Genomic DNA, 16,260 nt, shown 5'->3' with positions numbered 1-16,260 from the left:
TTAAGATAATACGCTTCTCGTCCCTTAAAGTTAGCTTATCAACGAGAATTATAGTTTCGATACTAATTTTCACTGTTGAGGCCTTGAAATCCTGATTGGAGGTATCGTAGCAAACGAAAAATATAGTACAAAGCTACGCAGGTTACTGGACATAGCACATTTCGGAACACATGATTATCCCACAACATTGCCACCAAGTGGAATGAAATCGGTATGGTCTGAAAAATACCAAAGTATCATTTATGAGATGGATAACAGGCATTATATTCTTTGCGGTGGCATAAACGGTGCATATTTGAACTTTAATGTATTACATTCCGTTATGATGTCATTATGGGTGATACTCGATTACTCGACTCGACTCGAAGCATATACGTGATTCAGAATCGAATCACTTAGATACTCGATTTTGCCCAGCCCTATAGTCATTATATGTAGCATACTCTGCTTGATATACATCATAAACACACACGGAATACTAGCTCTTTTAAGGCAGCTTATCAAACCTATCGAAGTGGAAGATATTCAAGTCGGAATTCGTCCAAAAATCGTTAAATGTAGATTTCTCAAGCAAATATATAATTACCCATTTGAAGGTGATAAGAACACACTTGATAAAACTATTGTGTTATGATGTGATGTGATGTAGCAATTACACTATTCCTCTGGATATTTATTTGTGTGACATTGACATTTTCTTCAAAGTTTTAGCGTCACTGCCCTTGGTCCGAGTACAAGACAGAGAATAAACGTGATATTTCATGTGGTTCAATTCCTGATTGCTTTCTTTAGCAGCCCCCAAATCTAGAATCACCACAAAAATAAGAAAGTAGCCTATAGTTTTGATATAGAAAAGTTAAGATTTAATATTCAATATGACAACAGATAGGTCTATATTGCATCAAACATGACATAAATTGTACTGTATGAAAATCCAGAGTTATTTTATATCTGTATTTCAGATGAACTATTCCCAATTATGGCTTTCCATTTCGACTTCCTTTCGAAAACACCCGACAATATCTTATGGCCGTCAAGGCGGCCCTTGCGCAGAATCGTGAATTGGGTGATCGATTGTGCAGGTTATGATACAATATATTCCGGATTTCCCATCGTCAAGATGAATTTCATTAGTCTGCCTTTATACCCGGACAAAAACGTCCATCACACGCCTACAAATTAACCGGCATTTACCGCTGGAATTCCACGTAAATAAAGGATTGCGGCCGATTATGTCATATGATATAGGGGCCTGTATAACTTACAGTTAACGCCCTAGAGCAATCGAAAATCGTGTGAAAGGTTATATGTAATGCCGCGGCTCTTGACCCTGAGTAGACCCATACCACAGCATCTCATGTCACAGTCAACCGCAGGTTCGTTACAATGTTTAGGTTTTGTCATAGAAAACATTGAATATCTAATTCATATTAAAGGCGAACGTCAAATTGCCTACCTCTTTTCTCATAAGTTCAGACATGTGTTAATCAGTAATCTCCAACAAATCGAACATTGACAGTTACCACTGAATGTTAACTAAATTTCAGAATGCTTCTCCGTAGCTTTATTTCATTAGAAGCATTTTATTAATTTTCACCAGTTACACTGCATACGACAGCATCTGACAATCCTCTTGAATATTTATGATTCCTTAGCTAGATCGGGTTGCACCAAACATAAGATTGTGAATTAACCGCGAACTTTTGCAGAGCGTTCTGTCGCATTGACTTCAATGTGGCGACGTGTTGACAGACTTTATCCTTTTGTCCATTTGTGCGATTAGAAAAGAGGTGACTGCGGATGATAGTGAAAGTTCGTACCGTGCAAATCTGTCGATTCGTAAATACACCATATCCAACACGAAATTATCATATCAGTGAAGCAGCACTATAATCGTAAACACACTAAGCTTTTCCAACGTAATGTGGCAAGCGGACCGAGATTAAGACCGAATCCTGTCTATGTATTTGTTGACGTATGAAGAATACTGCTCGGTGGCGTACTACGCGTGTACTTGCGATCACTGCAACGGTCCATAGCGAAAACAGAAATCCGCTACAAGAATAAAATTGGACAATCCTCTAGGTGACATTCTCAAAACCATGGCGTTCACCCTATATAACAATAAAAATATATAGTCTGCAGATTGCAATAAGTCATCGATACACATTGTATCATCGGTAACTGATAATTTTGCGCAGAACTTCACGAGGGACTGTTTATATATAACTTGATTGCGGGCTCCCTCTACGAAGCCAATGTTGCAGGGGAGATGGTGTAGTGGTTACGATAAGCGCCCACCAATCTGACGGATCGGGTTCGATTCCCGTCGGAGGTTTATCCGGGCTCCTCTTCCCCCGCAGTTGCCGTTCATACGGCGACAAAAAAGACCCGTAAAAGACTCGACGAAAGAAAGAACTCATAAGGAATGGAAAGAACTAGTAGAAAGGGCTTAAAAATAACAGATCAACATCGAAAAGAACTGTGACATCGGGCACTCTAAACCGAGGTGGATGTTAAAGTAAAAGAACTCTACCGATGCGTGTCGTTCGACATTCTGCTATCTGTTCATGACATCGCATTGTGTCTTATCGCATTGTACATAGTGTGTGACTTGTTCAGATGAAAAATACAACCCAAATGCATCTTGACTTATCATCCAAATAATAAAGTTTTTTCAATAAGCGCCAACTAACTTCTCCGACTTACCAGCCTGCCTATGCTTCACACTACATATTACAATTCAACTCCATTTACGCGCTTTTTTATTGCAATAGTAGGCGTATGTCTCCAACAGGAAGGAACGCCTCCTACTTATAGAGAATACGCCCTCGTTTAAGTACAAACGCAGTGTTGATTGCAACATTCCGTATTTGCATGGTAGGATTGCATGGCCACAAAAATTAACCAGCGACAATAGTACTTACTTCCGCTCAAGACCCGAAATGCTATGCAATGAACAAAAAGCCGTTAGAACAGTGTTTCTGATTCGGGCTTCCCGGTAGCCACAGGGGTTCCCTACGCCAGTCTCAGGCGGTCCAGTGAAGGTCAAAACATTGATTTTACTCGTACATATGATTTGGAATAACATCCCTGTCTTGACGATCAGTAACTACAGACAAGTGGGCGCGATCAGTAGTAGAATTGTGGTGGCACGACGTGTACAGTACAGTGGCGTCAGCAGGAGAGTTAATGGTTCGAAATCGAAATTCCGTTCTTCTGAAATGCCGATTCTATCTCCAATATTTTTAGCTCAATATAATTAAATCATACACTCTGCTGCATCGTTGTCTACTTTATCGTCATTTACTAATTCTCGAGCTATCATGAAATCCAGATACTTCCCGAAACCAAAAGACTTAACCGATAGTGTTCTACATCTACAGCATAAAATATCAACCGCGAGTACGGCCCAGTCAAAGTTTACGTCCAAACACCTGATTTATAAATATATATGTCATATCTGGGCAATGTGCGGCCTGTGGGCCAAATGTGGTCCACGACGCCATTTTGAGTGGCCCTATAAAAGATACCTGGAATTCAAAACATAAAACCTATACTTTTTAATGTTGATCCATGGACTAACATCATAGGCTATGTAAACTGAACCGGACATTAGTTCACTTTGAAGCCTGTTTACTTATTTGCCGCGATTACGTAGCCTGCGTACGTCGTACGAGTAATCCAGACTCAAAAATCCAAGAAGATTCGGGGCACTAAATATTTGCTTATTGGAATCAGGGGTGAACCCGTCTTCTTGGTCTATGGCGAGCAGGTGGCCGTGGGGTATAATTGAAGTCGGTATTGTGACAAAAACACGAAGACAGACACTCCGCAAAGGGAGAGCGAATTTCATAAGCACTGCTAGTATCCATCAACACCAAGCTGCACATGCACAATGCACACTGCTCGAGAGGCAGCGACAAGACAAATTTTGTAATATGCCAAACACATTTTAATGTCCTAACAGAAAAACGTAAATGTGGGTGAAATAGAGTTATGAATGTATCATGTTTACCATTGTTTTGAAGACGGCGAATGAATATTATTTCTTGTTAATTAACCGTCACTTTTTTATTGCCTAATATCAATACATACACCGATGAGCAGGTATTAACAATGTAATTCATTGCTTTCAATTTGGAAATACAATTAATACGCCGCAGAATACAGTTAAAATGTTTGAATCTGCTCGCCAACGTAGTTTATGCTATTCATTTATCCCGTGCGGAAAATAATTCCTCACCCCTGATCTATGTCGTGGATTAAGTTTACTGGGGCGATCTTTAAGAGTCACGTATTTAGATGAGTGATGAGATGAAGTTCGTGCAGCTCCAAAATCAATATTGTGGAGAGTGTTAGCTGCCTGTGAAGATATAGATGAGCTCTCTGTAAGTTCACCTTCACTACTTGATGCTGGTTCAGGCTTTCCCGCGGTTGTGTTTTCTTGTTCCGTCATTTACACTATCAGCACTTTTATCTTTGCCACGGTTCCATCCTATTTTAGAACCCTCTGATCACGATAAAATGCTATACGCCTTAACCTGTTTCATCGTATGGAAGAGGTCCTTTTTCTTGGATAGTTGAAATCGCGTGAGGGCTTCCATATTCTACAGCGTACTCAGATCTGTTATAGATTTCATTTGCTTTCTTGTCGCATTTCGCGAGCCCGCAGTTTTATTTAGTGGCGGCAGATTTTCCAGTCCATCAAATGTTTTGTGATTGACTTTGCTGCTGAAATTGGTCTACAGCGGGCACAGGTACGGTGACTACGTAGCAGTTGGCACCACTTTCAGCGTGTAAAGCGACGTACTTGCATCAATGCGACGCCAAGCGCTGATTACCAACATTCCATTAGCGATTGATTGTAAACTACGCTTCGCCAAAGCGGGCGTCCCAAAATTCTTGAAGTAGTTTTGAGAAGAGGAAGTCGCAAACAGTATGTTTGATCGAACAAACAATACTAACAGTTACGCGGAGCGCAAAAGGCGATACGGAAAAGAGACCCGTTGTTTCATCAATCAATTGTGTTCAGATGTGTCGCTTTCTGGGCACATGATCTGGCAGCACATGGTTCCTAAATTGCCTCAGAGCTGCTACGGGATATGCAGCCTTGACGCCATTTACTGTGATCAGAGGTGTCCCAGATTATGAAAGATTAGTGGCAAAGATAAAGTGCATTCATTGTCCTGATTTGAACTTGTGTCCTTATTTCGGTAAGTTTGTCAATATTTTTTACAATGAGGCCGTGATTTTTATGCTTTTGCGTCGTCAAATGGAAGATACTTCCTTAGCGTACACCTTACATTTCACACTGTTGGCATGAGTGCGATCGTTGGGTGCGATAAATCGTCCCCTTATGAAGTTCGACAACGGGTACATTATGACGTATCAAGCAAATGACGTATCATTTATAAAGAAATTTATTATCTCATTAGGTCTTTTCATCGCAATCCTCATATTCTCTTCCAATACTTCTACGATTTTAGTTCTAAGAAGCAAAATAAATGTAATCGTGAGTAATCGTTACTTATTTTCCTATGTAATCGTAATCGACTACTTCCTGATTTTGCTGTAATTAGGGCTGGGCACAATGATTCGAGTACTCGAATCTGAATCGAGTATTAATTTTAATGATTCGAGTCGAGTAGTAAAAGACGATTTTTTCGAGTACTGAAATTATACGCTCCTCACCACTGAAAGTTGATTTATCAACGAGGAGTTTATCAACGATCAACGAATTTATGCTAATTGCACTATTGAAGCCTTGATTGGCCGTATCGTACCATACGTAACATAAAGTACAAAGCTGCGAACGTTACTGGAAATAGCACATTTCCGAAGTCATGATCATCCCACAATGTTGTCACCAAGTGCAATGAAATCGGTATGGTCGAAAAAAATAACAAAGTATCCTTAATATGATGGATAACAGGCATTATATTCTTTGTGGTCGGTTAAAAGGTACATATTTGAACTTTGACAAATAATATTCTGCTATGACGTCATAATGAGTGATACTCGATTACTCGACTCGACTCGAAGCATTTTACGTGATTCAGAATCGAATCACTCAGGTACTCGATTTTGCCCAGCCCTAGCTGTAATCGTAATCATAATCGCGTGGTTTAGAACTAATCGTAATCGCAATCTATTACATTCATGAAGTAATCATGTCTGAATCCGAGCAGCCAATGTAGTGGCCATCGAGTCCGCAGTGACCGGTGCATAGTTTCACCTCCCGGTTTGGTTTAAAGATTTTTAATGTCTTCCAGCTTCGGAAATTAGATAATCCAGGTTACAAATAGTTTTGCATTTCCGGTAAAGCGCTCTTCTTTGCATCCTTTATTCATTGAAAATTCGTGAATTGTAAGGGCACGACGTGAGGATACCGCCAGGCTAAACGATCGGCCACTTTATATCCGGAAATCCCTGCATGGGCCGAAATCCATATGAGCGTGATTGACCTTCATTCGGCTGTCAATCTGTAAGTAGGCTACCTAAACGATTTGATTAGTGCTCACTTTGGTTTTCAACCACTGGCAGTGTTTTAAGGCATCTGAAGCAAAGTACCTTTGAATCCCATAGCTTCCTGAACAGTTTGAGCGTGGATTGTCGTCACTGTGTTTTACGTGTGTATAAGGAAGATATGGCGGATTGTAATATATATCATCACTGTAATGCATATCATGCACATACCACATAGTTGGTTATAGTCACATTTTCGGAATTGGTAGTATAATCAGAAGTTCTATCATTTGATCCGCTCAAGACACACAATGCCCAATGCGATGCAATAAACAGAACAGATTGACGAACGCTAAACTACCAAGTACGGTCTCTTTATCGAACACCTAATGTCTGATGTAACAATGTTCGATAATGATCTCTTCGGCTATCATATTTGCTCTTTTTAATTGGGGTTCCTTGTAATAGTGCTTCACCCGGTATTTGTCTGGACATTTTATGTAAAGGCGCCGTAAGAACAGTGACGCAGAGCAAGGGGAGCCAAGATAATAAATCTCCGATACTTCGAAAGTTGCTACATCTGAAAACCGAACTGGAGCCTGAGCATGGATGGCGGTGATTAGGGGAGATGTGGTACCGATGGATCACTGGGACCGAAAATACTTTGAAAATTCTCTATGATAATTCCATGATTACACTCCGTGAACTTGTCTACAATTGCATGCTGGCAACATCTTTCCTAGCATACAAAAAAATCCGACGCGCGCGAACTATGGGATCTCTCACAGATGCTTTTTGTTTTGGAGGGTGTAAACTAAATTTAGATCGACATATACATTTTTCTTTGTAACCTTCAACACGAACAAACCAGCAATCATTTTTATTGTGAAGTCTAGAGCTTGTATCACGCAATATAATGGAACCTATTATTTTTTTCAGTACTTTCCTTGAGTGGAATTTTTTTTTGATTCATGTACAAAATTAGTAGGGTGGGGGCCGATGATACAATAGCCAATTCAAGCAAAATAATCTAGCATACTAATCATGAAACAAATGAAACATCACTATGTACAGAAAATTTTTATGTAATAATTGCATATGATGTTTTATCGCTATAACGAGGTATTTGGAAGTCACACTGTCGATTTTCGGGCAATATATATGTACCCTCAAATTTATAAGTCCGAGCCTAAATCGAAACGTGATTTTATGACAACATTTGAGTTAATATTTAATCTATTTTGGACGGTTGCGACCGAAAATTCTTCTTTGGCTTGCTGTAGCTTAGATTATAATACTGAGCAAGAAAAGTTGTCACATCTGAATTTTTTAGGGTATATGTGTCATAGGTCCCCGGGTCGTGTGCCATTGGACCCACCGGGTGGGGACCGATGACACGTTCGAGCAACAAATTTTAAACGTCCATAAATATTTTTCGAAAATACGGATATTCATGTATATGTGCGCGATAGGTAGAGCTTGTATCAAAGTGCTGAGCCAGCAAAATATCTGCTGTTTTCGGCTGAACATTTTGGGGCCAGCGATCGTTTTCCAATTTTTGATCCATCGGTACCACATCTCCCCTATGCCACTCCGACAACTCTCACTGCACTTAAATTGAGTACCATTCAGTTCGGCGACAAGAGTTCTAATCCCACAGCTGTCACATCCGCAGGAATCTTTGTTATTGTACTATAAAGTAGGGATGGTATGAACACCTGAAAGGTTCAGGTTCGTGTGAACGAGAACGTTTTTGACAGGTTCTGTGTGAACAAGAACGTCATGACGTCACGTGACGTCATATTGTTAATTCCAACCCTACATTTCAGGGAAGTGATGGCTTATATTAATGTGCAGTAGTACACGATGCCCAGTGACGACTCGGGTCACATAATGCCACAATGCTGGAGTACACATTGACGACGTCGACGATGTATCAACTGAGGCGATCAAACGATACAATAATCCCATATAATCAATATCTTCCGTCGCATTGCCAACAAATTCGACGAGGACTTGCAAGGGAATATAAGCTTATAGGCTTTAACGGTAGGCTTACCATATTTTGGAAATGTAAAAAGAGGACACCTTTTCAGAAATTACAGACATGCAAAACTGGAGAAGAATTCTCAAAAACCGGTAATTTTTCCCACTTCGTGATTAGTTGACTAAAAAAAAAAAAAAAAGGTCATCACTTCCGCTCAGAGGAGCTCAAAATAACGTTTTTCTCTCCACATTGCCAGGTGGATGACCAAAAAAAAAAAAAGGTTTTCTTTTCGCTCAGAGCAAAAATCACCGCTTTTACCTCCGAAATACCCGCCGGAGCTTCACTTCTGCGCTAATTTGCGGCATATCACTCACAATTTCCTCTAAATCTGACCTAAATTTTCAAAAAAGAGGACAAAATCTCAAAAAAGAGGACAAAAGGGCGTCCTCCGAGGACACTTTCAAAAAAGTCAAAAAAGAGGACAAATCCTCTTAAAAGAGGACGTATGATAAGCCTATTTAACGGTCTAGGTCAGGCGGAAAATATATTCGGCGTCCGAGTAGCCTATTGCTACGTATAGATGGGTATTGAGCAGAGATTCAATCGGGTTTCTGTACTTGCTAGCAATATTACCCCTTAAACAAGTTATACAGCAGTAGCCAACACCCCAATCGCAACAAAGCAAGTAACATTTTTGATATTGTCAAGGTGCATGTTCGTTTAGTGTTTTTATGCTGCCAGCGCCATGCATAGACGGCCCGCACTTGAAATGCAATAAATTTCAACCAAAGACGTTATAATGTGTCGAAAATTGTAATATATGAAGAAGGTTCACAGTGCAGAACCTACCAAGGTTCGTTTGTGAACGTGAACCTCTAAATTCCCGAGGTTCACACACAGAACACGAACTTGAACCTCGCGTTCACGTTCACACCATCCCTATTATAAAGTAAAACAGATCTTGAATCTTATTTCAGATTATATCTATTCGTCACGACTCACTATACTTGCTTGGGAATATATTGGGCGGTATGATGGTCAGATTAATGCGACGTGTTCGTGGTAGCGTGGCCGAGTGGTCTAAGGCGCTGGTTTTAGGCACCAGTCGTTTCGATGGCGTGGGTTCGAATCCCACCGCTGCCAATACTTTTTCGTGAATTGATAATTCGACCATTAAATCAAAAAGTTCTTGGTAGTGATTTTTTAAACGTGTCCTAGTGTCATCGACACTACCAAGAACTTGGTGATTTAATGGTCGAATTATGAATTTAATAAAAAGTATTGGCAGCGGTGGGGTTCGAACCCACGCCATCGATATGACTGGTGCCTAAAACCAGCGCCTTAGACCGCTCGGCCACGCTACCACGATACCGCTGATAGGGTGTGACCAACATCAGCCCCAATATATCCCCTAACAAGAAGTGAGTCTTGCCGAATAGCTATGAACTGAAATAATGCTCAAGGTCTGTTTTACTTCATAGTGCAATAACAAAGATTCCAGCGGTTGTGACAGCTGCGGGATTACAACCTTTGTTGCCGAACTGAATGGTACCGAATTTCTGTGCAGTGGGAGTTGTCGGAGTGATACAATCACCGGCATCGATGTTCTGGCTTCAGCTCGACTCTCGGATGTAGCAAGTTTTGAAGTATCAGAGGTTTATATTGACTATCTCGCTAACAGCGAAGGGATTTTGAGCGGCCCGCCGTGAGCTTTCACACTGAAACTGAAATTTTATTCTGAAAGTATTGACAAATTTTATGCGTTACAGAATGATTCCACGTTTGCCAACCTGAGAAAGATGGACATTAAACTGCTTGCTCTGTTCAGGTCTAGATACATTTTCGACCATGAACCAGTGTTGGGATGACTCGAGTCACCTTTTTCGTATGACTTGACTTGACTCGAGTCACCTTGGAAAAATGAATTTACTTGACGTGACTCGACGCTTCAGAAATGCAGATTGACTCGTGACTCGAAGCAAAATTTACGAGTCAATTTCAAGTCATCAAGTAATCGATTCGATGTCGACTAAATCGCTGTGTTCGGATTGCCAACTAATGAATCAATGATTGTGCGTTTTACCGAGCCTCCGTTGTTATATCACAAATAAACTGATCGCAAAAGCAGTGATCGGAGATTATACAACAGTTGTAGTAAACTTGCTCACCTCAATAAACCCTCTTGTATATAATTTAAATCGAACGAATATCGCTCATACGTTTATAATTGTATATCATGGATATATGTATTGTAGGTGGGTAGGGTATTGGACTATATCATTTTAAACATTTCTGAGGTTTCGTGTGTTATCCTGTATTTTGACTGATATTTAAAGACTGAGGTTATACCCATGGAAAACTGAAATCCCATTCAGTTTTCCATGTTATACCGCTATACTTTCTTAGTTGAGCAGTTCTACATATGCATGAGCTATACAGCGCCTTTTGCGCGTATAATCAACTCCTTATTCGTTCCTCGATTCAGAATAATTGGGTACTTCATCTGTATTTAAAACAGTTAGCAAAATGTAATGACTTTGAATCATGTCTAGTACTTTGAAATCATGACTTGACAAGTGACTTCATCATCATCATCATTGGTTTATTAGCAATTTCATCAGTTCAATACACCACAAAAATGCGATACAATGAAAAGACAGGAAGATGTCGAAGCGACAAGGAGTAGTCTATGGAATCTGACACCCACCTTGGCCTAGGCGATGTAAAGAGGAGGCATGCACACTGAATGAAAGTAAAGAAGATAGTATAGAAAAAGAATGCGACAAGAAATAGGGCGGCATGTCATGGGAAGCGAGATCGATAGGTCAGTCGTGGTCCGGTAATCTTGAGGATGGACTGTACTTATTTAGTAGTAATTGCTTGTATTTCGACTTGAATGTGGACTTGACTCGTGACTTGACTTGAATTGACTCGACTTGACTCGAGTCACCTCCTAAAATCGAGTGACTTGACTTGACCCGAGTCACCTTTGAAAATCGAGTGACTCGACTTGGCTCTAGTCAAAACATGCTATGACTCGAGATGACTTGTGACTCGAAGGTAGTGACTTGATCCCAACACTGCCAAGAACATTAACGAGGAAGGCTGCGTTCCAATATAACGGAGGTTCGCGTGCAGTCTTTACTAAGGGTTTCTGCATACGACATGCAACCAGAGTTCAAAAAACTTGTTGACAATATTGAACGACCACATATGTCTGATTGACTTCAATAGATGTTGCAAATAAATTTATTCAATACTGTATTTAGTCTCTATGCTTTAAACTTAAAGTTTACATTAAATAAAATTGATTCCTTGTATAGGTGGATAAATACGTGATTAAGGTATAATGTATATATTCTGTAATCCTGCCTGCCAAGTGCTTTATTTTCCCATATCCGACCCGCCGACGACCGGAGAAGTTGCCCGCCCCTGATATAGTGTATACTGGACAAATGCCCCTTCGACAGATTTTTTTATATTATATCCGACGATTTCCATATCAAATGATTAGAGCTCAACGGTTGCTATTATAAATCGTATTTTAACAATTAACCAAGTCATTATTTGGCGGTAGGCTATACTCGGGTTAAGCAGCGAAGACGTGCAACCGAGCAGCGTAATAGAGGCAGTTTCGGAAAAAATCATTTAGCTGCAGTTTCATATATTACAGTGGTTTTCTGAAGATGTTGATGTGAGACCTCATTATATTTAGAGCGCTGTGCTCCTTTAAACGAAATCTGTCTCAACATCACACGATGTTATAAAAACTCCTAATTTTATAATATCCGGGGCCCTCAAATTTCTTCCGCCCGTCCCAAATTTCGATCCTGGCCAACACGCCAATGAATATGGGCTAAGGTCAAGAACAACAGTGACGAATGCGCGTCATGTTCTTATGGACTAAACCAGGCAACATTCTAAATATCGATATGATTTAACGTCACGAGTCATCATGAGTTGATACATATGCAGGGAATTTTGTACCATACATGTTAAGATTCCTAGCAAATACTGGTATTTCACAAAAATATTCGCAGGGTGGAACTTACTAAGGTTAATCTGCGAAACTCTGAATTATCAAGGTGGACAAACTGGACATGGACAACTGGACATGGACATATACCGAGCACGAACCGAACGTATAAACTGAACGTTCAACCACCCGTAATTAATAATATAGGCCTACTACAGGGGTACATCACCAGACCTGCTGATTCATACGCCAACCGTATATGAAGAATCCGGTGCATCCGAGTTGCATACAATTGTCTTAATTAAAGTTGGGGTTAATTTTGATTTTTGGAGGTTCACCGGACCGCAACACTCTTTTGCCGATACGCGAGGTCAGAAAGGTATCAGAATTCGCAATGTGGTAGATTTTAGTATTTGTGACTCAGCGAAAAATTGAAGTAGCCGAATGCTTCAGGTATGGGTTCGCCAGGTTAGTCTATTAGTAGGCCTACCTGCTGTGTTCTGCAAGAGTAGAGCTACCAATATTATAATGTTATATCTGTTTAATGTTTATAATAATCAATTATGTGACTGAGATGACAGGCATTCAATCAACAAATGATTTTATACCCTGCAGACATAGCAAAAGCTGCTGTGAATGAACCAACAACAACGACTCATTGACTCGGACATCTTTAAACCAAGCTTGCGAATATCTGATGATTACGCAACACCTGTGCGTAAATATATGTCACTCTAGCGCTAGCCGTCAGCGACTAGCAGTTTTAATCCATCGAAAAATCTACATTCTACAGCTACACGAGAAGAGTAGCGAGCAGTGAACTTATTAGCTAATGCATTAAATTCGTAGCCAATCACTATATGGAGATGTTGCAGTTTCTTAGGTTTATATAAGCATATCTGAACGAATGGGCGCAGATGCTAAACATGTGATGTGGTTCAATGATCACCAGCTGTTTGCAAACATAGTAAACCGATTGAAGCTACATTGTTCCTCTTCGCAGAGCAGGTTCAGGGCTGTAGTGAAGTGACAGCACATGGCTCGAGCGTGATATAGTTACTGTCTCACATAACTGTAAAAAACCCTGCGCAGTTGTCACTAGCACGAATGAAAGCATGGCAGATAAGTGCTTCGCCACGACAGCGAAATACGGTTATTTTGTTACAGCTTCTGTAATTTGTAAGCCACGAGCACGACTTATAGTACCGTGTGCAGTGTAGCCATTATTGTAATGTACTGGCTACAATTCCACAGGTTTAGCTCAAATAATCAACAGCAAACATGTTATTCAGACCAAGCAACTTACGCACTGCCAAAACACTGCTATCCTGTTCGAGGTAAGCAAGCAAATGCCGCGCATTTAGGCGTATGCTGGTATTCGTCGCGATGCATTTAGAATACCATCTTCGAGCTTCCTGAGAAGCTATTCCAAGACTGCCTCGCTGCAAAGCACGTACAAGCTAGTGATATTCGATAAGGATGGAACTTTGACTAGTTTCGACTCGATGTGGGGACCATGGAGTGAATACAATGCTAGCAAGTAAGATATATCTGTACCGAGTACGGCTAGTACAGTAATGTTTCTATTATACGACAGCGCTGATCAAACTTGTAAGGCAACCTGATTCATTGCGCATAACAGGTTAAGTCGGCGGTTCTCAACTTGGGGAATCTTTAACTATAGATAACTAACCTAACGACGCTACCGTAGGTTAATAAACTATACTTAAACCTACGCTAAACTACAAGCCTTCGGGGGAACCCCTAATTTTTGCCGAGTCACTAAAACCAAAATTTACCACATAACACATCTAACTACACATATAATACAGAATCATGGTCAAATTCTGTAGGCGATTGTGAAATAATTTGATGTATAATTTTAAATTAACATCTAATTTCGGAATCGCACCTCTGCGATATTTACGAGTATGCGTTATTATAGAATTGCGCTATCGCAAAAGCACTAAAGACGGAGACGTAGTTCACTGCTTTTTACTTTCATTTGAATACTGAGAATTTCCGCTACTAAATTCCGTCCCTATCCGCCAAGATTAGAAAGCTTCACCGGAAAGAGCCTATCGGATGACATATACGAATATTTCAACTACGACAAGCACCAGAAGCGATATGGCAAAAGCTGCGTTGCGCACGATACTCACGAGGTCGTCAAAAATGGCATCCTCGATTTAATGGTAAGTGATATGATAACAAACGTTGCCAACGTAGTCTGCGTTTCTAATCAATTAAACGAAACAGGGATTTCAAAGAATTATCTAAACTACTTTAACTGGAAACTACTAAACTAAATAGTTTGAAAAACTGCATTTACTTAATATAGTGCCATATTTTTAGCAGTTTATCGGAGGCACCTTTCGAAATTGCAAATTGCTTCACCGCCACTAATTCAAAATCACCAATGACACAACAAATAGCTGCAACTTTCGGAAATATATTCAATTGCAGTGATACAGAGGTTCGTTTCGCCCAGTTGTCGTGATAATTCTTGTCGTAAAAGTGATGAAAGCAGATCCCGAAACTAGTTTCTACTTCACAAAATCCACATGTTAAAAAGTAAGCAGCTTTGCAAAATAAACTGCTTGGTTTCATTGCATCTAGAAAGTCACGTTGGTGAATTGCGGGTCGGATTTTTAAATTACGAAAATGGCAGCGGTGGGATTCGAACCCACGCCATCGAAATGACTGGTGCCTTAAACCAGCGCCTTAGACCACTCGGCCACGCTACCACACTCCCGTTGGGTTGGTCTGAGTGATCATGACACAGCCCAATATTCCCAAGGAAGGAGCGACTCGTGCCGAATAGCGATGATCTGAAAAATGTTCTAGATGTTACAATGCAGAAACGTTATCGCCACCGGTACTGTAAACCCTAAAAGCATAGCAATTTACAACGTAGCTACGTTGTAAATTGCTATGCTAAAAATCTGCAGCCGTGGGATCTGAACCCACGCATTCGGAATGACTGGTGCCTTAAACCAGCGCCTTAGACCGCTCGGACACGCTACCACGTCAATGGTCTGTCATTAGCCGAAATTGAACCTTGAGTAGTCGGAAAAGCAATAGTACTTCGTTAACGACCACCTCTGGCTATATTCGGAACAGTAAGCATGTGGCATGGTGGATAATTTTCGGACATGTTGTCCTGCATCGGGACTTCTCAGGTGAAGAAGCATGGCTTCCCTCGAGTCGAAGCGAAATCGGTGTTTGAAGAATGCTGGGAAGACATTTTCGACGTGGACGCCGACGGTATCGCGAATAAAGTACAACCGCTCGGAAACGTAAAGCATATATTCGAGTCTCTAAAGTAAGATCCTTTCCCGAGACGTGGACAACGAGATAATTCTAGCTGGGCTAGTAGAATATTCACAGCGAAATGCCGGTAATATAATTCAAATCTAATTTGTGACATGTTTCCACTCTGGTCGTAATTCCTGAAAACATTCCGTGAGAACTGTACAGTAGGGCTCTTCAAAAATGATTTATTTTCTCAAATCGCACTGGCTACTTGATAAAATTGTTAGGTTACCTAATTTAAGCCTACACACCAAATTTGGTTCAATTCCAACCAGTAGCCGGATTGCTACAGGAGAAGAAAGATTCTATTTATTATATCAAAATAAATAACGTAAAATTTGAAAATTTTCTGTTCACCCCACGAAAGTGTTAGGTTGTCTATAGAAACGATGTTCACCAAATTTGGTTCAATTCCAACCAGTAGAAGCGGAGTTATTGCCGTCGAAAATTTTGGATTATGAATAAAATAGTATTTACGATGACCAATTTTTAATTATTTATTATAGTGGTGCTC

At 40.3% G+C, this 16,260-nt stretch overlaps 2 protein-coding genes and 3 non-coding genes across 5 annotated transcripts in view; 3 read left to right on the top strand and 2 right to left on the bottom strand.

Moving 5' to 3' along the window:
* The window catches only part of LOC145453807 (von Willebrand factor A domain-containing protein 3A-like), a 173,765-nt gene that overhangs the window by 124,633 nt on the left and 32,872 nt on the right, over positions 1-16,260 (top strand). The window lies entirely within an intron of this gene.
* Positions 9,517-9,598, top strand: Trnal-uag (transfer RNA leucine (anticodon UAG)). Its single transcript has one exon. It is a non-coding gene; the product is annotated as a tRNA-Leu (tRNA).
* On the bottom strand, positions 9,738-9,819 carry Trnal-uag (transfer RNA leucine (anticodon UAG)). The gene has a single exon. It is a non-coding gene; the product is annotated as a tRNA-Leu (tRNA).
* The window catches only part of LOC145453823 (pyrophosphatase PpaX-like), a 6,917-nt gene continuing 3,584 nt past the window's right edge, over positions 12,928-16,260 (top strand). The window contains exons 1-4 of the mRNA XM_080331811.1: positions 12,928-13,768; positions 13,828-13,971; positions 14,485-14,626; positions 15,614-15,756. Of these exons, the coding sequence (XP_080187937.1) occupies positions 13,713-13,768; positions 13,828-13,971; positions 14,485-14,626; positions 15,614-15,756 (485 nt within the window). The 5' untranslated portion in view covers positions 12,928-13,712. The remainder of the gene's footprint in view (positions 13,769-13,827; positions 13,972-14,484; positions 14,627-15,613; positions 15,757-16,260) is intronic.
* On the bottom strand, positions 15,097-15,178 carry Trnal-aag (transfer RNA leucine (anticodon AAG)). Its single transcript has one exon. It is a non-coding gene; the product is annotated as a tRNA-Leu (tRNA).

This window comes from Botryllus schlosseri, chromosome 13 (genome assembly GCF_051294905.1).
Source record: "Botryllus schlosseri isolate E-star chromosome 13, Bs_hap1, whole genome shotgun sequence".
NCBI classification, from domain to species: domain Eukaryota; kingdom Metazoa; phylum Chordata; class Ascidiacea; order Stolidobranchia; family Styelidae; genus Botryllus; species Botryllus schlosseri.
Note: the sequence above shows the minus strand (reverse complement) of the source record. Positions and strands in the feature narration are given on the sequence as shown.